General features: G+C 37.5%; 1 protein-coding gene across 4 annotated transcripts in view; it reads left to right on the top strand.

The window, feature by feature from the left end:
- The window catches only part of EXOC6 (exocyst complex component 6), a 218,203-nt gene that overhangs the window by 16,744 nt on the left and 174,220 nt on the right, over window positions 1-27,239 (top strand). Inside the window, exon 1 of one of the 4 annotated variants that reach the window (XM_023226256.2) lies at window positions 482-655. The exons of 1 other annotated variant lie outside the window; for it this stretch is intronic. In XM_023226256.2, coding sequence (XP_023082024.1) covers window positions 555-655 — 101 coding nt within the window. In that variant the 5' untranslated portion in view covers window positions 482-554. Of the gene's footprint in view, window positions 1-481; window positions 656-27,239 lie in introns of those variants that run through there. 2 more of the 4 variants (XM_023226257.1, XM_023226258.1) reach the window with 2 other exon arrangements.

Here is a 27,239-nt window from a genome sequence, read left to right as displayed (position 1 = left end):
GAATCCACCTGGAGCGGTCTTCATGGTCAACTGGGATCTTTAGTCGTTCCTAAAATAAATCTTACTATCACACGCAATTTTGCTTTTCATGAGTGCATGTTTTCCTTTCTCTGATTGCCCACAACGCAGAGTACATCAGGCCCTTGTTAAATGTCCCCGTGGCTCTTATTACAGAGGCAGGGTGATGATCTGAGTGTCCACCTCGCTGACTACTACGGTATTCCCAGCGTGTGGCACAGGGTGTGGCACACACAGAAGACAAGAATATATGTTAAAGCCCAAAGGCCGGGACTAGACGCCCAGGAGGGGCTAGTCGCGAGGGAGAGCAGTAGGCCAGCTGGGTACCCGGCCGCCGCCCGCAGCCCCCACTCACTCCCGCAGGTGCGGGGGCGGGAGCCGGGTCGCGCGCCTCTTGCCCGGCGTTCCGCGCGCCCCCTAGCCGCCGACTCTCGCGCCCCGCCCCCGCCCCGCCCCTCCGCGCTCGCGCCACCTGGCGCTCGCCCCCGTCGTTCCCGCGGCGCTGCGCCTCTCCGGTTCCTCAGCTTCCAGCCAAAATGGCGGAGAGCAGCGAGGGTCTGGGCACCGTCCCCGAGCACGAGCGGATCTTGCAGGAGATCGAGAGCACCGACACCGCCTGCGTGGGGCCCACCCTCCGGTAAAGATCTCATCCCCCAAGGACTTCGGCTCACCGCCCTGCGCCGGCTGCTCCTCAGGAGCCGGGCGGGGCGTCCGCCGCCAGCCGCGCGCGAAGCTCCCCGACAGGTGGTGCGCGCGGGGGCGGACGGGGGCGCTCGCGGGTGGCGGAACTCCAGCCCGGACCCGGGCGGGACCGAGAAGGCGGCTGCACCTGTCGGCGCGGCCTGCCTCCGCCTCTGGAGCTGTCACCCCGCAGCTGGTGGGTGTGGCTGCCGCAGCGTCTCTAACCCCGGGCGCCGCGGTGCGGCCCCGCGTTCGTCTCCTGGCTGCGGCTCCAGGGCCCGAGGACACTCCTGGGGCCTGGCCCAGTCTCGCTCGTGGCAGGACTGAGGGCTGCTCGGCCGCGGGCGTGCCAGGCTAGGGTCGACAGCCGGCAGTCGGCGTGTCGGAGGTGTCAGGTCGCGCGCGGGTGGAAAGCCTGATGCGCCAGGCTGCCGCGGGCGTGGGAGAATTGAAATTGAGCGGGAGACGCCGGCCCCTTTCCCCTGCTCCCCCGCGCGGCCGGAGTGGGCGAGAAGAGCGCGTGGGCTGGAGGGGAGGAGCTGCTTGCTGCTTGGGAACACGCTAGGGTGACCCTGCACTCGCGGGATCTAAGCTTCTTTGGCGGCAGAACAGCTTTTACTTATTTACAAACATTTCATTAAAATTGCATTATTGTTCTGGTTATTTTAAATCGAGTTCCTCCTCATTCATTTTAAGAGTAGTAGCAGGTAATGCATATTCCATGCCAGACTGAATGAATACCTGCTGTTCCGATAGAATATTATTAGCCAGGCACCGTAATGAGCCATGGGTTAGGTTAGGCATTGTCTTCAAGAATAAGTTCCTTTTACATATAAGGTTTCATCTTTTGGAGTGATGATATGATAAATGAAGTTATGATTCACTTACGGAACTTGAGACTGGTTATGCTGTATCATTAGTATTTATTCAGAATCCTCTTCCTAGAAATAGAGCGCTGTACAGTTTGTGGACCGGTGAATGTAGTGTAAATTGAAGCCAGTTCAAGTTACGTAAATACACCTTACCCTTAAGAGTCAGGAGGCCTGGATTCTTGTTTTGCCCTAGTCCTGCCACTGATGAAATGTGCAGTCATGGAAAACAATTATTTAACCTCTCTGGATCTCGGTTTCCTTATTTGTAGAATGCGGAGGGGAGAGTATTCAGTTGTCCAGGAAGCTCAGAACGTTAGGGACCTTGCCTATTTGTTCACTACTGTATCCCTAAGACCAAGCATGTGGTAGGCATGTTATAAACTTTTGTTACATAAAGTTTCTGCTATGATATGATAATGCATAATTAGTGCATTTCCTTAATTTTCCAACATTATTATGTCTTTTAATAAACCATCCTTGGTAATGAAAGAAGATTAAAAGGAAGCTTTGTTTTCATCACTGCATCTTGAAACAGAGTGCAGTGCGTGATAAAGTTACTAGAGTAGTTTATTTGTGAAAATAGTACTGGTTATGAAAGAGGTGCTTCATCTTGGGAAAATGTGCTAGGTAGTGTCCTTGAAAAAAGATGAAATTAACTTAGAAGAACATTTTGAGATATATTGAGAGATTTTTGGGACACTCAGGAACAGAGTATTTGTATTCATAGTGTTATTCTGTTCTCTTTTGTTGGGCAGTTGTTTCAACTGGCTCTTTTTGTTTGAACCCACTCTCTTTAGCAAACTCTAGTGACTCACACTTATCCCATATATATGTATATTTATGTCTCATTTATAAGCAGACGCTTTTTGCACACATATAGAGGGTACTGCTAGCAGTCTTTTCTCTTGAACGTTGTTTAAGCTACTACTGTTTTTTCCCTGCATTTTTTTTTCAGGTTTCACTAAGTGAAGTGTTAATATTGCATTTTTAAAAACCATTTATTATGGAAGCATTTTAAATGTTTAAAGAAGTAAAATAGTGTAATGAACCACCATGAATTGTCATCTAGCTTCAATTCATTCCCTGGCCAGTCTTGTTTGATCTTTTCCCTTATCTACTCCCCCTCATCTTGGATTATTTTGAAGGAAATCCAAGACATCAATTTATTCATAAATATTTTAGTATTAAGATTAATTTTTGTTGTTATTTCCTATCTTTTAGGTGGCCTGTAGACTTACTTTATTTATATTGTTTTTTCTCAGCGGCAGGATTTTTCGGCCTGACCTTTTCCTGAGAAGCATGTGGTAAACTTTGCACAGGCCCTGACATATAACATGGTTCTTTGACCACGACAGAAGTATATTAGAAATCAATAGTAAAAACAAAAACAAAAACTATCTGGAAAATTCCCAAATATTTGGTCATTGACTAACACACACAAAAAATAAATCAAAAGGGAAATTAGAAAGTATTTTAAACTGAGTAAAATGAAAACGCAACATATCATTTGTGAATGCAGCTGAAGAAATACTTAGAAGTTTATGGCACCAAACACTTCTACTAGAAAAGAATGGCTTCAACTTCTAACCTAAGAAACTAGGAAAAGAAGAGTATATGAAATTCAGAAGAGTGGAAGAAAGGAGATGGTAAAGATCAGAGTGCAGTGAGACAAATACAGAAAATCAGTGTTATTGTAATAGCACAAAAAAAGGGAAAGAAGGAATATAGCTATATAAGAGTAACATTTCTATATCTTACTTGATTAGAATAATTTTGAAGTAGATTCTGAGAGCAACCACTAAGAAATAACTTTTTTCTAAATTCCAAAAAAAAAATCACTAATTAAAATGTTACACCAGAAAATATTTGCTTAATGCAAAAGAAGCGGTAAAGGAATAGAGGAGCAAAAAAAAAAAAAAAAAAGAAAGAAAGAAATGAGACATAGAACACAAGAAAAACATATATATGTTTATATAAATAATAACATAAATGTATATATAAACTATAACATATATAACATATATATCATTATGTAAATGTATATATAAACGACATAAATAATATTAAATATGAATAGAGTAAACAATCAAAAGGCATAGGTCCTCAAACTAGATAAAAATAAGATCCAAAGACGTGTTATCTACAAGAAATACACTTTTAATGACAAACGTAGGTTAAAAGTAAACAGAAAAACACATATCATGAAAAGAGCAACCGTAAGAAAGCTGCAGTAGCTATACTAATATCTGACATAACAGACTTTAAAACAAGTCTAGAAATAAAGGATATTTTATGATGGCAAATGGTCAATCAATGAGGAATATATAAAGTATAAACATATGTGCATCTAACAACAGAGTCTGAAAAGACATAAAAACTACCCATCATTCAATAATGAATAGAACAACTAAGCAGAAGACCAAAAGGGAACAGGAGACTTGAACAATACTCTTAAGCTAATTAGACCTACCAGACCTCTATAGAATACTCCCTCCAACAACAGTAGGATACACAAGGGAACATGGAACATTATCCAGTATAGACTATGTTAGGCAATAAAATAAGCCTCAATAAACTTAAAATAAACTGAAATCATACAAATTATTTTCTCTGACTGCAATGGAATAAATTAGAAATTAATAACAGAAGGACATTTTAGAAATTCACAAACATGTTGAAATTAAGCACACTTTTATATAACCAGTGAATCAAAGAGGAAATAATAAGGAAAATTAAAGATATTTTGAAGAAAGGTAAATGAAAACATACATGCCAAAAATTTTTAGATGAATCCAGTGCTGTTCTTAGAGAACAATTTATAGCTGTAAAAACCAATATTAAAAAATGAGAAAAATCTCAAATTAATAACCCAAACTTCCATCATAAGGTTGGGTTCCATCATAATAAAAAAGAGAGCAACCTAACCCAAAACAAGCAGAAGAAAGAAAGTAATAAAGATTAGATCAGATGTAAATATAACAGAAAAACAACAGAGAGGCCAGGCGCACTGGCTTACACCTGTAATCCCGGAAATTTGGGAAGCAAAGGCAGGCGGATCACCTGAGGTCAGGAGTTCAAGACCAGCCTGGCCAGCATGGCAAACCCCGTCTCTACTAAAAATATAAAAATTAGCCAGGCATGGTGGTGTGTGCCTGTAATCCTAGCTACTTGAGAGGCTGAAACAGTAGAATCCCTTGAACCCAGGAGGCCGAGGTTGCAGTGAGCCAAGATCGCGCTACTGCACTGCAGCCTGGGCAACAGAGCAAGCAAGACTCCATCTAAAAAAAAAAAAAAAAAAGAAAAAACAAAAGCAATAGAGAAAAAAAATGAATAAAACAGAGTTGGTTCTCTGAAAAGATCAACAAAAGTGACAAACCTTTTGCTAGAATGACCAAGAAAAAAACAAAGACTCAAATTACTAAATTCAAGAACAAAAGAGAGAACGTTACGGAATTAAAAATAAAAAGTTAGGAACAATTATATGTCAACAACTAAAACAATCTAAATGAAACACAACAAATTCCTAGAAAAACACAAACTATCAAAAGTAATTCAGATTTTCTATTTTTCTTTGAGGAGTTCTTTTTTTTTTTTTGAGACGGAGTCTCGCTCTGTCACCCAGGCTGGAGTGCAGTGGCCGGATCTCAGCTCACTGCAAGCTCTGCCTCCCGGGTTCACGCCATTCTCCTGCCTCAGCCTCCCGAGTAGCTGGGACTACAGGCGCCCGCCACCTCGCCCGGCTAGTTTTTTTTTTATTTTTTATTTTTTATTTTTATTTTTATTTTTTTATTTTTTTTAGTAGAGACAGGGTTTCACCGTGTTAGCCAGATGGTCTCGATCTCTTGACCTGGTGATTTGCCCATCTTGGCCTCCCAAAGTGCTGGGATTACAGGCTTGAGCCACCGCGCCCTGCCTGAGGAGTTCTTTGGAACTCTTTGTACTTACCTTCTACCTCACCCCGGATTATAATCCTTGAGCCACTGCTCTAGATCTGCGGGCACGAACCGTGGCCTTTCTCTCTTGGAGTGATATCCTTGCTTTAAGAGCATGGTGCTGGGTGAGGTGGCAGTCTCTGGTCTTGGCTTGCCTCTCTCAGTGTGGAGCCTCTCTGGTATGAGCAGGCCGAGGTGAGGGCAGCTGGGTCCCCAATATTGGTGGTTGTTATTACTGTGGTATAGCTTCTGTTCTATGACATCCTCCAGGGGTTGGGTGGATAAAGGAGGACTAGTTGGAAGAATGGGGCCCTTATTCTCTCTGCCACACTCACCTTGTTTTTTGGTTCTGCAACACAGTTGGGGTAGGGGTAAGAAATTCTGAATACCTGCCCTTTCTCTGGCTCTTGACTGAAACCCTGGTGGGAAAGAGAGCCCTGCCTTCTTAGCCACTCCCACCTGGGTAGATCTGTCACCTGAACAGGTGGTTGGGAAAAGGTTGGGTCAAGGGCCACAAACTCTTACTGTTCTTACCAAGTATATAGTAGATTTTCTTGGATAAATGTTTCTTCTTTTGCTCTATGCTCTTACGACAATTTTCAGAAATTCAAATGGTGTTTCTAAAAATAATTTTCATTAGTTAGAGTTGTTTCATTAGGGAACAGGTTTGTGGATTTCCTCACACTGTTATTGCAGAAGTGTATCCCCCTCAAATATTATTCTTGTTTTATTTTTTTTCCTAAATAGAGTTAACATCAATGTAAAAAAAATAGCCATTTTAAAATGTGTATTTCAGTGACATTTAGTACATTCACAGTGCTGTGCAGCCATTGTCTCTATCTAGTTTTAAAACATTTTTCATCATTACAGAAAGAAACCTTGTACACATTAAATAGTCACTCTTCATTTTCTCTCTTCTTCTAGCGCCTGGCAACCAATGATTTTACCTATTTTGGATATTTCATGTAATAGAAGAATGTAATATGTGGTTTTTGTGTGTGTCTGGCTTCTTCCACTTTAGCATGCTCATCTGTATTGTAGCATGAATCAGTACTTGTTATGTCTGAAGTTTCATGTCCCCGCACCATAATTCATATGTTAAAACCTAAATCACCAATGTGATAGTATTAGGAGGTAGGGCATTTGGGTGGTAGTCATGAGGCACATCACTCTTGAACGGGGCTAGTAGTAGTCTTAGGAAAGAGAGAGAGAGATTCCGAGAGCTAGCTTGCCCCTTCCACCATGCGAGGATGCAGTTACAAGGCACCATCTATGAACCACAACTCACTAGACACTGAAACTGCTGTGATCTTGTACTTCCCAACCTCCAGAGCTTTGAGAAAGAAATTTCTGTTGTCTGTAAGCTACCCAGTCTACAGTATTTAGTTATAGCAGTCCATATGGACAGCTATGTGGGCAATATCAAGAAAAACCCTGTCTCAAGGAAAAAAGTACTATTCTTTTTATGGCTGAATAATTCTCATTATATAGACATTCCACATTGTATTTATTCATTCATTCATTGATGAACATTTGTTTCTACCTTTTGGTGGTTGAGAATATGCTGCTATTAACATTCATGTACACATTTTAGTTGAATGCCTATGTTCAGTGTTTGGGGGAATCACGTAAGAGTGGAATTGTTGGGTAAAATGGTAATTCTGTATTTAACTTTTAGAATCTATTTTGTGAAGTGTCAATAGTTTGGAGTACACAGGTCTCTGAAACTGCCTTTCACTGTTGAAGATACAAGCTCGACTTAACAGCATCTTTTTTTTTCCTGACTTTAGCAGGGGAAACCTTTAGTATTTCTTTATCAGGATAACTCTGGCTTGTGGGCATTTTTTTTTTGTTTGTTTTTGAGATAGAGTCTCACTCTGTTGTCTAGGCTGGAGTGCAGTGGTACGATCTCGGCTCACTGCAGCTTCTGCCTCCTGGGTTCAAGTGTTTCTCCTGCCTTGGCCTCCTAAGTAGCTGGGTGCCCACCACCACGCCTGGCTAATTTTTGTATTTTTTTTTAGTAGAGACAGGGTTTCACCATGTTGGCCAGGTTGGTCTTGAACTCCTGACCTCAGTTGATCCGCCCACCTCGGCTTCCCAAAGTGCTGGGATTATAGGCGTGACCCACTACGTGAGGCCCAGCTCTGGCTTTTGAGCTGAGGTATTTGTATTTTATCATGTTAAGGAAGTATTCACCAACACTGCTTTTATTAGCAAGAAAGGCTGTTGAATTTTGTCAGATGTTTCTTCTGCATCTATGGAGATGGTCATATGATTTTTTCTTACTTGCTCCATCAGTATGATTGAGTTTATTAATGGATTTCCTATTACTGAAATAGTCCCGCTTCTTAGTATAAAACCCATTTGGTCATGATGATTTGCTCTTTCAACGTGTTTTTGAATTCTGTTGGCTAGTATGCTTTTAAAGATTTTTTGCATTGATATTTATAAGTGAGATTGCTTTGTAGTTTGCACTTCGGTGCACTTTGCATATTGGTGCAGACGTTTTCAGATCTTTGGATCAATGTTACACTCATTTCATTACACAAATGTGTTGGTGTTATCTTTTTTTTTTGATATGGTGTCTTGCTCTGTCGCCAGGCTGGAGTGCGGTGATGCAATCTCGGCTCACTGCAACCTTTGACTCCCTGGTTCAAAGCGATTTTCCTGCCTCAGCCTCCTGAGTAGCTGTGATTACAGGCACGCACCACCACACCCAACTAAATTTTGTATTTTTAGTAGAGATGGGATTTCATCATGTTGGCCAGGATGGTCTCGATCTCCTGACCTCGTGATCCACCCACCTCGGCCTCCCAAAGTGCTGGGATTACAGGTGTGAGCCACTGTGCCTGGCTGATGTTATCTATTTTTAAAAGTTTCTCAGAATTACCCCTGTGAAAATCAATGGATCTGGTGCTTTTGGTAGAGGAGTCTTTTAACTCTTTTTTCTGTTTCTTCTGTGATAATTGGTCTGTTTTAGACTTTCTCTCTTGAGAGTCAATAAGTTGTATTCTTTTGAAGAATTATTTCTTCAAGTTTATCAAATTTGAGTAGACTTGTGCAATCTTACTAAAAATAAGATTTTGGCCCAGCACGGTGACTCATGCCTATAATCCCAGCACTTTGGGAGGCTGAGGTGGGAGGATCACTTGAGCCCAGGTGTTTGAGACCAGTCTGGGCAACATAGGGAAACCCATTATCTACAAAAAACAAACAAAAGCTACATTAGCTGGACACCTGTGGTCTCAGCTACTTGAGAGGCTGAGGTGGGAGGTCGGGGCTGGAGTGAACTATGATTATGTTCCTGCACTCCTGCCTGGGCAACAGAATAAGACCTTGTCTCAAAAAAAAAAAAAAAAAAAAAAAGAAAAATTATAGGCCTGTTGCGGTAGCTCACGCCAGTAATCCCAGCACTTTGGGAGGCTGAGGCTGGAGGATCACTTGAGTCCAGGAGATCGAGACCAGCCTGGCCAACATGATGAAACCCTGTCTCTACTAAAAATACAAAAATTGGTGGGTGTGGTGGTGGACACCTGTAATCCTAGCCACTCCAGAGGCTGAGGCAGGAGAATTGCTTGAGCCTGGAAGGTGGAGGTTGCAGTGAGCTGAGATCGTGCCACTGTACTCCAGCCTGAGTGACAGAGCGAGATTCTGTCTCAAAGAAAAATAACAATAATAATAATAATTTCTTCTCTTTCAATGGTTATATCCCACTTGTCAGTCCTAATTTTAGTATTTTTTTGTATTTAAATTTAAATTTTGTGTATTTGTAATTTCAGTCATTGTTTTCCCCTTTTGTTTGGTTAACTAGTGGTTTTTCTGTTTTGCTGATTTTTTAAAAAAGCTGTTTTTGGATTTAGTAGTTCCACACATTTTCTATTTTCTAGCTCATTCTTTTCTGCTTTTATTTTTAATGATTCTTTCCATTCTTTTATTCTTTTCCTAGCTTTTTGCATTTTGTACATAATTCATTTATTGATGTTATTATTTAATGCTGTTCTTCTTCACTGACAGTTGCTCTAGGTGTATTCTACATGTTCTCCTATATCTCCCTTATTGCTCTTTTAAAGCAGTTCTACTGTATTTCTTTCCCCTTTGATCCAAAAGTTTTTTCATAGTGTGAGTTTTTTATAACTTTCCAAGTATAGAGAGTTTTTTTATTTGTTAAATTTTGCTACTGATTTCTAGTTTTATTACATTATAGTTAGCTCAGTCTGTTTTTATTCTATTCTTTAAAATTAATTGAGGTTTTATTAGTGGCTTAATATATGGTTAGTTTTCATGAGCATTCTATGTGCTCTTGAAAATAAAGTGTATTCTTTTTTATTAGGCCCCATAGTTTTATACACATACATATCTTATTAATTAAGTTCATTATATCTTCTAAACTCTCATGTTATTTTTTACCTGATCATTCTTGGATTGAGAGAGGTATGTTAAAGTCCCCTTTTATTAACTTGTTTCTCTTTCTTCTTGCATCTCCTGTAGTTTCTGTTCGATGACTTTGGTTTTGAATTTTAGGGTGTATAAATATTAATGTTATACCTTTATTTTGAAAAATAAAGATATTTATAGACTTTATAGTCTTTAGATTGTAAATCATTAGTGCATTATAAATGCACAAATAATAAGCGCAAATTCAATTAATTTTCTGTTTTGTTTTCTATGATTGAGCAGTATTCTTTTTGTTTTGCTGTGAAGTCAGCCCTTTAGTGAATTTCTTCTTAACTGTAGATTAAGATTCCTATAAAAGACTTGGGTTAAGCATATAGTTCATCTCTTAAGCTATTATGCGAAGTGCACATTAGATCTGCTCTAATCAGTCTGATATTTTTGTTTAATTTTCTAAAGTTTTCTAGGAAAGCAGTCTATTTTTCCATTCATTAATCTACTTAATTGTTTAAACTTTTTGAATTGAAATTTATTTTCGCAATTCAATTTATCCTAGAGGACAAATACAATTAAATATAGTGAGTGTTTTCATTTCTCATTTTTTACATTTTACCAAATGCCCAAAAGTCAACAGGAAGAGATACCTCTTTGGTCAGGAATGTAAAAACAGGAAGGAGGAAGTCTATTGCAAATCTGTGTTGGCTGATTATGAATTCAGGTTTCACCATGGAGGATGTTCATTAATGATCATCAGTGTGCTGTTATCCAGAATTACAGTGAGTATTAATGTCAGTAATACAGAATGTCAACACTAGTTTTAGGAAGCAATGTTAACTAACACACGGCACTAGACATTTTCCTGTGCATGGAAACAGGATACTATTTGTGAGAACAAGTCAAAGTAAAATTCAACATCAGAAATACAGAGAAAATCATTCTTCACTTTTTTTCTCTTGCTTGCTCTTGATGCTTTGAAGGGTCATATAATCCTTTAAGATATGAATGTATCTTTTAAGAAACATATTAAGGTATATCAATTCTGTCATTAAAAATTCTTTGACAGAATGTCTTCAAATAAATTAGAGGAAGCATCTGGGCATTATTTTATAAAGCATTTTATGAGCACATGTAGGAAACTAGATGAAATATTTCATGGAAAAGCACATAGAACGTGAGTATTATGTAAACAAGAAATATTTTTCAGTATTCCGCGGTGAAAGGAATTGGATTCTGGGCCAGGCGCGGTGGCTCATGCCTGTAATACCAGCACTTTGGGAGGCTGAAGGTGGGCAGATCACTTGAGGTCAAGAGTTTGAGACCAGCCTGGTCAACATGGTGAAACCCCATCTCTACTAAAATATTAAAAAATTAACCAGGTGTGTTGGTGCATGCCTGTAATCCCAGCTACTTGGGAGGCTGAGGCAGGAGAATTGCTGAAACCGGGGAGGTGGAGGTTGCAGTGAGCTGGGATTGCACCATTGTACTTCAGCCTGGGTGACAGAGCGAGACCCTGTCACAAAAAAAAAAAAAAAAAAAAGAATTTTGGATTCTATGTATATACATTTTTTCCCCTCTTTAGTTGCTAGAAACTCTCAGGTATTCTGCAGCTACAGGATATAGCATTGGTTTGAATACCAAGCAACAATGTTTTAGGATACTTACCTTAACTTCAGTTTTTTACTTAACAGTACAATATTGTTGATGTTTTGAAAAAACTAAGTGTATAAAATTTATATGACGTATCATCATCATCATCATCATCAGTCTGGTGACCTCTTTGACATGCTATTTTCCTCAGGAATCTAGTAACGTAAACCATGTCTTGACCCTTACTTCTGGATTATTATGTGGTAGGGCTTCCCAGCATTCTTTATGTCATGACACAAACAGAAAATTAGATCGAGAGCTGAGATGATCAATATTGTGGTATTCTTATAACTTACTCATTTGGGAAGATATGCTCTAACGTACTAGTCAGATGAAGGTGTCTGTAAACCTTTTTTAATTGTAAGAAATTGTGTGTGCGCGCTCACCCACACATGCACACCCATGTGAGCGTCTTTGTCCAGGATTTAAAAAACATTTGTAGTTGTGGTTAATCAAACCAACTTGAGTTAGCTTAGAAAAAAATGAAAAAATAAATGGTGAAGGTAACTGGGGTATTTTATAAAAATTTTAGGGCAGCCAAACTTTTTGAAAGACTGGAACAGAGAAGTGGAAAACCATGTTTCTTTCTATTTCTCCTTGATAACTTTCTTTGTCTTCATCCTTCTGTGAAGTCTGACTTTCTCTGCTTCTCTCTGTGCTTGGTGGAGGATGACCACCTATAGCTTTTATATGTTAGACACATACTTGACTATATGAATTCCAGTTAATTTAAAATTCCTGAGAGTATATCAGATTGTACACCCCGTTACAGTGTACTTTGATTGAAAGACACTATGCTGCTTGTCCAACCTTGTCAATGGGTAGCATTCTCAGAGAGAAGGTATGTATTTCCTAGGGAGAAGTATAACTTTGATTATAACTATAATCAGTTATTATATATAACTTTGATATGACTCTAACTTTGATTATAGAAGAGTCATGCTATCCCCAGGCACAGCCTAAATAAAGATTAAGAATCACTGTATGGGAGTTACAATGAAATTCCTAGTAACAACAGATATCTTTCATACCTGTTAAACTGTTTGAATTATACACAATGCCATGTTCTTTCCTGTCTGTCTTTACCCATGATTGAATACCCTCCTCCTCCTTTCTCTACCAATTCAAATACTACCTGTTTTTGAATTCTCCTGTTTCCTCCATGAAATGTTTGCATCTTAGAATACTGCATTCTACATGGATATGCACACACATATATTTTATATGTCTGGATTCTTACAGCATGAACTTTTAAAATGCTACACAGCGTTTTTTTTGTTGTTTGTAAATGTATGTCTTTGTATATGAATAAGTATATTTCGAATATAGGCCTAATTAGATTCCCCCGAGACCTGTGATTTTATACATATCTCATGAGTTCCTACTGTGTTACGTAACAGAATGCCATGAGTACAGTAGATGTAGTAAATCCTTTTGGACTGAATTAATGAAAAACAAAAACTTTCTTTATAGAAGAACTTAAAAAATATAGAAGAATAGAGAGCAGAAAAGAATCACTTTTATTCCCACTAAAGGATAATCATTGTTGACATTAATTTGAGTTTTTTCTATGTATAGTGGGCATGTAGTAAATACTGAATATTTATTGCGCAAAGTTATGTTATTCAACATATTAAATGATGATTACTATTAAATAGTAGTAAAGTGAAGCAGTGACTACATTGTATATAAGTTTCATCCTGTTTTTTTCACCGAAATAAAAATACAATTTTTTTGATTATAAAAATACTAAATATTCATTTAAAAAATTCAGAACAAATGTGTATGTATACAAATCACTTAAAACTTATGGAGTAACCAAAAGTACTCTATATTTGGTGTGTATATTTCTGAGTTTGTCCTGTGAGTATATCTGTATTTGTGTGTTCATCTTTTTGAATTTAATATTGGCAATGCCTATTATAATGTTATAAGCGCTCTGTAAGGTAATTCTTTATGGTTGATTAATATTTTAAAGTTCACATATCTTAGCTTATTTAATTCCTTATGTTGCACATTTAAGTGGTTCTCATTTTGTGTGAAATTTTATGAAAATAATATTAAATCTAAAATAATTTCTTAGTCAAGATCTTCATTCCTGGAGATAAAAGGAATCATGTAGGTAATTATAATAGCTAACATCTATTGAACATTTACTATGTGCTAATGTTTTAAACACTTAAATGCATTATTTAATCTTAAGAAGCAAATCAGGTACCATTGTTATACCCATTTGCAACTGAGGAAATTGAGGTAGGGATAGATAGATTAGGTCATTTGCCCCCTGCACTCAGTAATTGGTAGAGCTAGATGTGGATGCAGGCCATTTGACTCCAGAGCCTACGCTGTTAAATCACTGTGCTTTGCCTTTTAACCTGGAGTATCAGATGGTGAAGGCTGCAGTGTCAAAACATTATTAAATTTTAACCTAAAAAAGAGAGAGGGTTTAAAGAATGTGACCAGAATTGCACTCAGGAAGGGAGGATCTTGTATGACCAACCTGTGCTAGGGCAGAGGAGGCTCAGATCTTGAAATGAACTTACAGTAAAGTGATGTAGGTTCCTTCTTCCTCTGCAGTTCCCGGACAGGCCTCTAGTAGCTTTAGTGAGACCAATCCCCAGTTCGTTTTCCTTAGGAGATAGGAGCTGCTTAGTGTAAGAAAAATCACTGACACTTTTATCCTATGCATGCCCCTTTTCCTTTCTCAATGATGGAAAAAACAAAGCAATGCAATCCTTTCCTACCTTCCCTTTTCATTCATAACCTCATTCATTCATTCTAGAGGTAAAAAAGAACTTAAACCAAGTTTGCTTTTAGGGCTCCCTTACTAGAAGGGATGGTTCTTTTTAGTTTGACAGAGCAAGCCTAATAGAATCTGCATAATGATTTTTCGTTTTTTGTTTTTGTCATCCCTGAATGGGAAGGCAGGCAACCACCCTTTGTGGTTTGTAAGGGAGTGTATGTATTGATGTTTTGGTATTGCCCCTTCATTGTGCAGGAGCTTAATTTGAAGAGAATTCATTACTACAGGCATTGCCATAATAATCAGAAAGATACTGTGGAAATCAGCAATGAATGTATTACCGACATTGAACATAAGTAATGTCAGCAACTGAATGATGGTTTTTGCAGTCATCTCTTTTTACCTTTTTTTTTTTTTCCTGTAATATCCTTCAACATTCCTTATGACTCTTAAGATTTGTATTGTATACCTAGCTCTGGCCTTTTAGAAGCCACGTGGTATTGAATAAATCCCTTAACTTCTTTGAGTCTCATTTTCTTCATCTGTGACATAGATATAAAACCAGTTGTCCTTTATACTTCTCTAGGTTCTTGATATCAAATGCAGTGATGTATGCAAAATTGCTTTGTGGATTGCAAAGCTCTAATATGGATGGAAAAAGATGATTTTTATTTTTTGTTTTGTTATTTATATTCTGCTTTTGAGTGGGAATTGCCCTTTTTCACCTTCTTGTTTTCTTTCCGATTCTTCTGCAGCGCTGAGAAATGACCAATAAAAGTGGACTGTGTGGTCAGGGTCAGTGATGGGAGTTGGGATCAGCCTTATATCACTATTTTTGCTTTCCTCCATACTACTTCTGGATATACTTATATGGCAAAATTCTTTTCCTTTGAAAAACATTTAACAAATTAAATGTATATATATATTACATATTTAGTTTTAAAAATGTATTTTGTCATTATGAAAAGGATATGTCTTTAAGTAAAAATAATACAAACCTTATGTTGCATAGATAATGCAAATAGTTCCAGTTATCTGGTCAGTGGGCAAAAAGCAAGCACTTAAGGTCTTCAGATCCAATCTTTTGTTCCATTTCCTATTGCTGGAATTTTCTATTAATTTCTTCTTGTTGGATAATTAAACTGGATGATGGTAGAGATGGTAAACCGGCATTTATTCATCCTTGCCCTGCTCAGCCTTGGGAGTGGGTGAATTCTAGCTGGTGGATTGACTGCTTTTATTTGTTTGCCGTGTTATGGTTTAGGTTTTTCTGAGCATCTGCATTAATAATTGAAGTTGCTACAGTACTGATGGTGAGGTGACTGCTGATCTTGAGTCTCATCTACTTGATTTTCCTTATCCTCTTCATTGCAGTTCTTCCTAGGTTGTCTTTGGCAAGAGAGGTCCCTGTGGACATCTCTTTTTGGTAATGATGCCAAGCAGGCACATGAAGGTCCAAGACAGAGAAGAGGGCAAAAGAAGACAGCAAAAAAAGGGGCCTTAACCTCGATCCTAGGACTTTATAGGCTCCCCCTTTCCCATGATTCTTCCCTTAGGGTGGACTTTACGCATGCCCAGTGCCCTCCTTACCCTTTGGAATTGAGCACACGCAGTGTGTTTAGGGAGTGATACGCATGCCCGTCTGAGGTTTCCTTTCCTGTTTTGGTGGAGTGCGCCCCTGGAAGATCATACTTCACCATTTTTGTCTCATCACACATGCATGCCCAGGAAGTGGCTTCTTCCTGGGGGTGCCAAATTACCATTTTTAGAGAGACAATGCGATAGTTGTCAACCTATCACCTGACATTTCTCATGGGTGGTGGGGAGAGCCCTCTCCTGCCCTGCCCATGCCTATCTACTTGTAACAATGACAAATGTGTTGTTTTTTTAAGCCAGGTTTTTCTCAATATACCTTAAAGGTTTTAAAATTGTTTTATACCTAGTCAAGTTGAGATTTTTAAGAACTTCATTTTTAATTTGTAATAAGAGCTTATCACTTTTTTTCAAAGAAATCAGCAAACTGAGGCCACTTGTTAATAAAGGTCTTTAGAAATGTATGTATTTCAGGGAGTTCTTTGTTTCAAAGTTAGAATTAAATATATTTGCATCTGGCTTTCATTTTTAAAATTTTCTGCAATTTAGTAAAGTTCTTGCTTCCACCTCAGGATATACTTTATACATTGTTGTCTTTGCCAGGACTGCCAAAAATTATCTTTTTAAACGTTAACTTTGCTTAATGTTTTCCCCCTATAAAATGCTAATGTTATTATATAGTTTAGAAGTAGGTTAAAAGGCTTATAGAGGCCAGTTGTGGTGGTTCACACCTGTAATCCCAGCACTTTGGAAGGCTGAGACTGGAGGATCCCTTGAGACTAGCCTGGGCAACATAGGGAGACCGCGTCTCTGCAGAATTTTAAGAAAATTAGCTAGGCATGGTGGTGCACACCTGTGGTCAAAGCTACTGGAGAGGCTGAGGTGAGAGGATCACTTGGGCCTGAGGTCGAACCTGCAGTGAGCTGTGATCACACCACTGCACTCCAGCCTGGGCAACAGAGTAAGACTCTGTCTCTAAAAGAGAAAAAAAGCTTATAGGTCTGTTAGAAATTTTAGGTTATTTTTCATTCAGTAATTTCAGTATTATCCTCATATATGACATCTAACATGAATAAATCATAACAAATCATCTTTTGTAGATTTTCTAGTGCTGACGGAGAAGACAAGTAAAATATGTATTTGTTTGTATTTGATTGATATTCAATTCCTTGTAGATCTTATTCATCAATACTGATTTCCCATCAGTTTTCAATATATGTAACTTTTATATATTTATTGCAAATTTAAACACTGATTTTAAGATATTCTTTAGTAAAATTATTATATATGTTCTTCAATATTTGAATGCCTGTTGTATGTCAGGTACTCTGTAATGTATAAAAGTTTATTCTGTGCTGTGTTGTTTATACTTACTCATAGGAGCCTAGAATTGCCAGATAGTTTTTGTGCTGTTTATGATTCTGTTCTATGTTTTTTTAAAAAACAGTTATATTAAAGCAATAGGTAACAGGGTAAAACCACTTCAAAAAATGGGGAAATTTTATTTTTATTTTTATTTCATAATACTTAGTTGTTGATCAGGTCGAGTATGAGATTCACATCATATTTTGATGCAGTACTAAAGGAAAACACAATCATCTCAGTTTTTGTAGGGATTTGTTTCCGGGAACCAGCGTGAATACCAAAATCCATGAATGGTGAAGCCTCCTATATAAAATGGTATAATATTTACATATAACCTATGCACATCCTCCCATGTACTTTAAGTCATCTCTAGATTACATGTAATACCTAATAACAATGTAAATGCTGTGTAAATAGTGGTTTACTGTATTGGATAGGGAATAATGACAAGAACAAAAGTTTGTACGTGTTTAGTATAGACGCAACCACCCATCTTTTTTCCTCGAATATTTTCCATCTGTGGCTGGTTGAATCCAGGGATACGGAACCCCCTGATACAGAGGACCGACTGTACTTGGATTTCTAGAGGTTACTTTTTGGTAAAGGGTGCCCTCTAGTGAGCCTGTTCTTTTTATTAAGATTTGTAGTTTATATCCTCATAGCACTTGTGAATTGGATGTAGAAATAGAAGACACCTTCAGTTCTCAAGGACCTTAGAAGATAAAATATACACTAAGTAGGGGGAGAGTAAATTTGATGTGTTGTACATATTAATAAAAGATAGTGTAATATAGACCTTATGTAAAAAAAAACTGGGAAAATTCTTGGTAATGGGAAAGTTATCCAGTATAGCTATTTATGAAATTAGCATTAAGGAACTGTCTTGAGCCGAAATTTGAAGGGAGTTTAAAATTAGTATTGAAGCATATAGAGGGGAAAGGGCATCCAGGGGGTAGAAAATAAGTTTAGGACAGCATCAAAAAGCATTAGTGCCAAAAGGGGAAAAAAAAAATGGAGAAAAAAGGAATTATCTTGGGAAAGATTTTAAATTTAATACTATTTTAAATATTTTATGCAAGTTTCCAAGTAATTTGTATTCTACATGAAAACTTTTTTTTTTTTTTTTTTTTTTTTTTTTAAGGAATTCAGGAAAGACTTGGCTGGGCAGTTGTAGGTTGGGGTCTCTTATGTGGTTGTAGTCAAATGGATATTGGTTGCTGTCAGCTACCTGCTGGGACTGAAGTAATCTGAAGGCTCAACCGTACTAGACAGCCAAGATGGCTCACTCACATTGCTGGCAGTTGCTGTGGCTGTCATTTGGGAGTAGCTACATGTGGCCTTTCCAGCTTGTCATTTTTAGGATAGTCAGATTTCTTACATAGTGGGTGGCTTTCTCCAGAGTAAGTGTCTAAAGGAGGCAGGTAGATATTGCATGGCCTTTTCTAGTCTTGGAAGTCACATAGTGTCACTTCTGTCATATTCCATTGGTGAAAGTAGTCACAAGCCTGCCCAGATTAAAGGAAGGGGGTGTAGACCCTTCCTCTTATTATAAGATGTGCAAAGAATTTTGGACCTATGTCATAATACTACTTCATTTACTTTCTTGCCTCTCTGAAGAATAGGTTCAGTGTAGATAAATTTTAATGATTTAAGGAATAATTGTGCTCTGTATTAAAGTTGCCTGTGTATATGCCTGTTTTCTGCACTTCATTTTCAGTTTCTATTGCTTATGCACTTACACAGTACTTAATATTGGTAGAAGGAATCTTTTCTTGACCTACCTATTATTTCCTTGGAGCGATTGTATTTCTTATTTGCTTCTGAATTGCAGAGTATCAGCAATATGGTTTGACTGTGTCCGTGCTCAAATCTCTTCTTAAATTGTAGTTCCTATAATCCCCACTTGTCATGAGAGGGACCAAGTGGAGATATTGAATCATGGGAGTGGTTTCTCCCATCCTATTCTCCTGATAGTAAGTTCTCATGAGATCTGATGGTTTTATATGGGACTTCCCCCTTTGCTTGGCTCTCATTCTTCTTCTCCAGGCTGCCATGTGAAGAAGAACATGTTGGCCTTTTCTTCTGCCATGATTGTAAGTTTCCTGAGGCCTCCACAGACATGTGAAACTGTGAGTCCATTAAATCTCTCTTTCTTTATCAATTCCCCAGTCTCGAGTATGTCTTTATTAGCAGCATGAGGACAGACTAACACAATCAGGGAATGTTATGGGAAGGTTGTTATTCATGTTTGCTGTATTTGATAAAATGGTTGAAAAAATGTTAGGAGTACTGGATATGATACTTTTATATTGATTTTTTTCTTAGTATTTCATATTGCTGACTACTGTAGTAGAAATATTTTTATTCCAAGATTGAGTGGCTACTTTGAGCAGACCTTTTGTGCATTTAAGATAGGGAGGTGGTGGCCAGGCGCAGTGGCTTATGCCTGTAATCCCAGCACTGTGGGAGGCCCAAGCAAGTGGATCATCTGAGGTCAGGAGTTCAAGACCACCCTGGTCAACATGGTGAAACCCCGTCTCTACTAAAAATACAAAAATTAGCCAGGCATTATGGCAGGTGCCTGTAAGCCCAACTATTTGGGAGGCTGAGACAGGAGAATCACTTGAAACTGGGAGGCAGAGGTTGCAGTGAGGCAAGATCGTGCCACTGCACTCCAGTCTGGGCAACATGGGGGGGGGTCTGTCTCAAAAAAAAAAAAAAAAAAAAAAAAATGAGATAGGGAGGTGGTGTCTTTGCTATTTGTGGTTTAAAAGAATCTAATTCCAAATCATGTGGCTTTATGAAAAAAGGCCCCATCTCTCTAATGATAATTTATTTACTATCTTTAAATAATATTTTAGTGCTTTGTTTCTCACATGGTTGTTACTGAAATTTTGTGTTTCTTAAGTATATTTGGAGGCTACTGAAGAGAGTTGCAATGTTTCAAGTCTCACTTCTGAGTCTAACTTCAGGGTTTCAAGTGGATTATAAATTGATATTGCAGAGGCTGCTCCACTGAAAGATTAGATCAGATTCTCAATTTGTATCACAAAGAATACAAAGATTTACTGGAAACAACGTGATCACTCAGGTAGGAACAAATAGGGTGTCTCAGTGTAGCTTCTGCTACTTTCCAGGATCCATACGGGAGGCAGAGAAAACTGCTGATAACTTTATCTGGGCAATGTAGGGCAATGTTCTCCATCTCAGAAAGCTTACTATTTGCTATATAACTGCCCTTTCATACTTGGGGCCTAGGTATGTCCTATTCTGAAAGAACTGTAACAATTCTTGTGCTTCCGTTTAAAGTAATGTTTCCAAATCTTGGCTTTAAATCAATTGTGAACTAGTTTGTTGCAGGAGAATTTGGTGAATTTACCACATTTACTGATACATCCAAATTCTATATTTTGAAGTCATTTTGAGATTGACAGCAAGTGATGTGTATTGGATAGGATGATTTTAATAGCTTTTGGTAATTTCTATTCTATTTTTTGTGTGTGTTTGCTTTTAAAACTGCCTTTATAGCAGCATTTTAAAGAATGTTTAGTTTGTCAAAAGCTGGTAATTATCACATGGTTAGTTGTCTTATATAAATGTATTTACTAGTCAGAAAAATATAGTTTATAGTTAGTAACCAAAATTCCAGTTTTAGTCAATAAGATTAGTACCTAGAATCTGAAAAGAATTCAGTTTAAATGTGAAATTGCTAAAGAAGTATCATATGTACTCTTACTAATATGAAATACCAAAGTTTAATTACTAATTATGAGAAATATAAAATTAAGATTGATATGCTAGAAATTAAGCTTGATATGCCATTTGAAGAACTGGTGAAATAATAGTAAAACTGCCTATACTGGAAGAATAAAGAATGCTCAGAAGAATGTGAAAGCAATTTTTTATTGATAGAAATACAAACTTAAGGCTAATATATCATTTGAAAAACTGGCAGAAAATAGATTAGTGTTTGAAAAGGTGTAAAATAACATTAAAAAGCATCCAAAGGAAGTCAGAAGTAACTGATAGTATTTTGTCAGGGGTAAAAGAGTTAAGTTTTGTTTTCTTTTTGTTTTGTTCTTTTCTTTTCTTTTTTGAGATGGAGTCTTGCTCTGTTGCCCAGGCTGGAGTGCAGTGGTGGTACGATCTTGGCTCACTGCAGCCTCTGCCTCCTGGGTTTAAGTGATTCTCTTGCCTCAGCCTCCTGAGTAGCTGGGACTACAGGTGCATGCCACCACGACTGGCTAATTGTTTTGTGTTTTTGGTGGAAACAGGGTTTCACCATGTTGGCCAGGCTGGTCTCAAACTCCTGACCTCAAGTGAGTCACCTGCCTCGGCCTCCCAAAGTGCTGGGATTATAGGCTTGAGCCACTGTGCCTGGCCTAAAGTTTTGTTTTCTGATAAAGGTTTGTAGAAAGCTTTGACACCAAAAGGTGTCAGTTGACACAAGCAGTGTCAATGCCCAGGGATGCCTGAACAACATTTCTTCTTCTAGTTTTCCGGTATTTGTGAGACCATTTTCTTGCTAGTCTTTGTTTTTTCTTAAAAGCAGTTGATTGACATTAGTAAAATACGTGAGAAAGTCAGCCAGCGACTAGCATTTTGATGGCAATTGCTCTAGGTACTTTCTCACATTACACTCTATGCAGATGTGGCCCCTGACCATGCTTTTTTATGGTTATGCAAACAGTATATCTATTCTGTTAGTGAACAAAGTATTCTGGGACAGAGAAAAGCCATTTTTATTTTGTCTAGAAAAGAAACTATACTACTCTAGTAAATATAAGTAATTTCGGGACATTTGAATTAGATACTTCGAGATTATATCAGATTTTCCTCAAAGTGTAGACATTATTTTAGTAAAAAAGAGTGAATACATTTTATTTTCTTCACAGTTGTAATGGATTTATTCTTTACAATGGCGATTGCAGTGAATTAAAAAGATACCCAAGATAGTGTAAGGATATTACGTGATTTTTAACAAAAGAAGTATATAATATGTTGCCAGTGATGAGGTTTTTTTTTTCACAATAATACATCATGAATGTTTGTTTTTCATCAGAAAGGGGAGCTTTTCCTTAAAAAAAAATACTGTGGAATGTGTTTACTAAGTCATTTATTTATAGAATGTAGCATCTTTCCAAAAAAAATTAAAGTGGCCGTAGTTTCTCAGTTAAGACATTTGATTTGATGATAAAAGCATTAATTTCCAGGGAATCAATTTTAACATTTTAATCTTATCTTTCTGTTTCTATTTATTTTACTACCACTAGGTGGAGCCCTAAACACACAATTCAAGAAAGTATCTCTGCAAGATAACTTCCTTTAAATTCCCTAAAGCCAATTTATGCTCAGTTACAGTGAATTAACTCATGTTTAAACTTTGAAAACTTTTGGTTTTCACGAGTTGATATAATGAAGATAGAAAATGTGTTTGGTACTTAAAATTTTTTTAGCTATACTTTTGAGACACATACAGTATTTTAATACATTCCTAGTTGCTAAAATTAAAATATGTAAGTAAAATCTTTAGTGTGGCATAAGCCATCTTTGTTCTCTGTTCACATGAAAGTTAAAGTCATCTCTTTTTTTTTTTTTTTTTTGAGATGGAGTATTTCTCTGTCGCCCAGGCTGGAGTGCAGTGGTGCAATCTTGGCTCATTGCAACCTCTGCTTCTTCCCAGGTTCAAGTGATTCTCCTGCCTCAGCCTCCCAAGTAGCTGGGATACAGGTGTGTACCACCACACCTGGCTAATTTTTGTATTTTTAGTAGAGACAGGGGTTCACCATATTGGCCAGGCTGGTCTGGAACTCCTGACCTTGTGCTCCACCCGCCTCGGCCTCCCAAAGTGCCGGGATTACAGGTGTGAGCCACCGTGCTCAGCCATCTCTTCTTTTAAGAATGATTTTGCATCTGTACTTCTGTCTTGAGTTGCATTACATTTTGCCAGAAGTAGACATTTTATTGTGTTAAGCTTTTGGAAGGGATGACTGAGCTAACCCCCACTCACTCTCTTTTTTACTTTTAAACAAATTTTATTTTACTCATTTATTTATTTTACCTTTGCCCTGAATTCTCTTACATTGATGTGTCTTACCTATATATAGAGCACTAAGGTATACTCTTAGTGTATGTGGGAGAATGGAAAATTTACTAATTTTCTAATGTTCGCTTTTGCTGGTTCTAACGTATACATATATGTGTGTTTGTCTGTTTATAGGAACTTGGTTAGACTTACCAATAGAAATAATAAAATTTTGGGAGACAGTTTGAAAGACAAAAATTATTTTTGTTAAAATTATTTATTGATTCAAAATTTAGAATGGCAATAAATGTAGCACATTCATATATGAATCAGGTAGATATAACTATAAACCAGCCTAGACTGAAAGAGTGAGTACTGCTAAACAGCATTTCCTTTCTGTTCCTACAGATCAGAATTTCAAAGAATAGTGATTATCATTTAAAGAAAAATGGCTTTTTCAGTCTCTTCAACTGAGGTCAAGTACAGGGCCCTTGGTTTTCTCTACTTCTTTTTGCTCCTCCTTATTTTGTTGCATTTGTAATTTAAAACTGCCTATTAGCTATGCCTCAGTTATCATCTGCCTTTTCTGTCCATTGGTTGATTTCACCTGATGGGTGCAACAGTGCACATCAGGGATTCCCTATTGAGTCATTCTCAATTGTTGATCTTCAAAGGTGATCTGGTTGGTTGCTATGCTGGTAACTTCCATCTGCATTCCATGCCACTTATCACCATTTCTGACTGGAGAGTCTATGTAACATAATAGTTCAGAGCACTGACTTTGGAGTCAGGTACACCTGGGGTTAAGTCTTGATTCTGTTACTATATGACTTCATGCTCAATGCCTTAATCTTCCCAAACTACATTTGTAAATTGTGATGCTAACAGAATCCATGTTGTAAAGCTGTAATGATTACCATAATAAAGCCAGAAGTATGTCTGGAATAGCAAATGGTTATCTAGGGTCAGGAGAGAGTTGGGACAGCCTGAGACTTAGTAATTGGTAGATCAAGATCTACTCTTCTCATTCACAGTACTAATTATTTAATTTTTTTATTGGAACTTATGGTTCTGTTTTTAACAGTGAATACTTAATGAGATAATGCATGTAAAGCACTTAATACATAATAAGTACTTGGTTGGTTGTTATTATTTTTGTCATTACCATCATTAAGCCAGAAGCAGCAGACATGACTCCTGTCTGGCCAGTTAAGTCACTGTAGGGAATTGCTGACCTGAAGAGCACATCTTCTCTTCATTTTCTTCTCCCTCCACCATCTTTCCAAATTATCAGGCTGTCCCTACTCTCTCCTGGCCCTTGATAACCATCTAGGGTTAACCCTAGATGGTTATCAAGAGAAAAGGTTCATAATTTCTGCTGTGCATACTGTGTGTCAAGAAATTCTTGGGATAAAAGTAGCTTTTGTTTTTTTCCTCATTCCAGTGTTGATACGTATCCATCTTTTCTCCTTTCTTTGCTTCTCTCCATTCAGTCACCTATTTATTATTGGCCTTATTAGCAAATTTCTAGACTATTTTAAATATTACTTTTTATCAACTTAAGTAGAGGATTAAGTCAACTACATATAGTGATTAATTTCATTTTTTTTTGGAGATGGAGTTTCGTTCTTACCGCCCGAGCTGGAGTGCAGTGGTATGATCTAGGCTCGCTGCAACCTCTGCCTCCCGGGTTCAAGCAGTTCTCTCCTGCCTCAGCCTCCCAAGTAGCTGGGATTACAGGCGCCTGCCACCACACACAGATAATTTTGGCATTTTTGGTAGAGACAGGGTTTCACCATGTTGGCCAGGCTGGTCTCAAACTCCTGACTTCAGGTGATCTCCCCGCCTCAGCCTCCCAAAGTGCTGCGATTACAGGCATGAGCCACCATACCCAGCTGATTAATTCCATTTTGAGTGCTTGCTTGCTGGCTTTTAGATTTGTTCTGCATTTATTAAAATGACATAGATCTAGGAACTTTCTAGGCTTTTTCTAAGGCCAGCATTCTATCATTTGATGAATGTTTGATTTTGGCACTTGCCTGATCTTTCCGTACGTTCTTTAAATGCAATTTATTCCTGTGGTTTGGAACTTTTACTCACCTTGATGACTTTATTTCTGTGTACTCTGCTCATTGATACGGATTGTGGGTGACAAGTGGTGGTATCAGCTATGAGTACAGCTTGGTGCATGTCTGGAATTGCAAATGGTTATCTAGGGTCAGGAGAGAGTTGGGACAGCCTGAGACTTCATAACAGATCAAGACCTACTCTTCTCATTCACAGTACTAATACCTTAATAATATTTTTATTTCTTTCATTGGAACTTATGGTTCTGTTTTTTAACAGCAGAAGGCATGGAATGTTTTCCCCTCTCAGGCTTTGGTTTTCTATTAATGGAGGGTGGATATTGCATATATTCCAATATTGTTTTTCTCCATTATAACATAAACAGAAAAAGAAGAGTTCACCTCTGATGCTATAATAGATGCACTGGCAGTATCCTGAATTACTATAAAACAGGAGGAGTTTTGTTTTTAAAACTTTGAAGAATATATTGGAAAAACATACCAAAGGATTTACTTTGAGAACTTTCTAAACTGAAATAGACTTCTGAGAAAGAACTATTATTCTCTTCTTCCTGTTTGTTTATATGTTATTACTCTTTTTTTAAAGGCATAACAGTATTTCTTTTATACCCACAAAGGTAGTCAGATCCTCCCTTGAAGGGACCCTGTATTCGGGTAGTCCTGAAATATCTCTTGCTAGATTTTTGCTCCAATGTGATAATTGTAATAGAAACAATTCTTTTGGTATATTATGTTTATTATTTGGTATTTTAAGAGCCAGATAAATGTCCAACTTTTAATAAAATGTTAAAAAACATAGAAATGTGTCTGTATATTAGTTAAATAAACAAAATACTTCTCATAATTATGAAATAAAAATTTATTTATAAAACAGCAAGATCAGTTAGATAAACTTCTTGCACAAGAATTTTCCTTAAAAATAATGTTATTTAGTTAATAGTTCTTGTTATACATGTTAATTGTGGAAAAAGTACGAAGTTACTTCCCAGCTAGGCTATGTTGAGCAAGTCATTTTTCATTTATCATTTATCATTTCTATACCTGTTTATTCATTTGTGAAAAAGAGGCAGTGATATTTTCTCTGATGTGTATAAGAAATAAATGAAACACTAAATGTGAAAAATGCAGAAGGACATATAAAAATGTTAGGTGGTAGTGGTAGTTAGATCCTTTGGTGTGATAATTGAGTGTTGGTCATATTTATTTGATGTTTGTCTCTAGTACTCAATTGTTCAGCCACTGGTTCACTTGTTTAACAAGGATTTGGTTGTGTCTTATGTGCATACTATACTAGTTGTTAGTATATGTTGAGCACTTACCATGTGTCAGTTATTGTTTAAGAAGTTTTCATGTTTACTAATTTAATCCTCCTAACACTCTAAAGTAGATAGTAGTTTTTTAAAGACTTCTTTTCTTTAGAGCAGTTTTAGGTTTCCAGCAAGATTGGGAGGAAGTACAGAGATTTCCCATATATTCCCTATCCTACTCATCCAAAGCCTCCCCAGTGTCAATATCCCTCATCACAGTAGTAGATTTTTTAAAAAATGATGAACCTACATTGACACATCATTATCATTCAAGGTATAGTCTAGATTCGTTTCCTTGCATGTGGACGTCCGGTTGTTTTAGCACCATTTGTTGAAGACTGTCTTTTCTCTATTGTATTACCTTTGCTCCTTTGTCAAAATTCAGTTGACTGTGTTTATGTGGGTCTATTTCTGGGCTGTCTGTTCTGTTCCATTGAGCTGTTTGTCTATTGTTTTGCCAATACCATGCAATCTTGATGACTGTAACTTTATAGGAAATCTCAGGTCGTGTTGTCAGTATTCCAATTCTTTTCTTTTCTTTTCTTTTCTTTTCTTTTCTTTTCTTTTCTTTTCTTTT

The sequence above is a fragment of the Piliocolobus tephrosceles genome, chromosome 9, assembly GCF_002776525.5.
Source record: "Piliocolobus tephrosceles isolate RC106 chromosome 9, ASM277652v3, whole genome shotgun sequence".
NCBI lineage: Eukaryota > Metazoa > Chordata > Mammalia > Primates > Cercopithecidae > Piliocolobus > Piliocolobus tephrosceles.
This window is presented reverse-complemented; position numbering and strand designations above follow the sequence as displayed.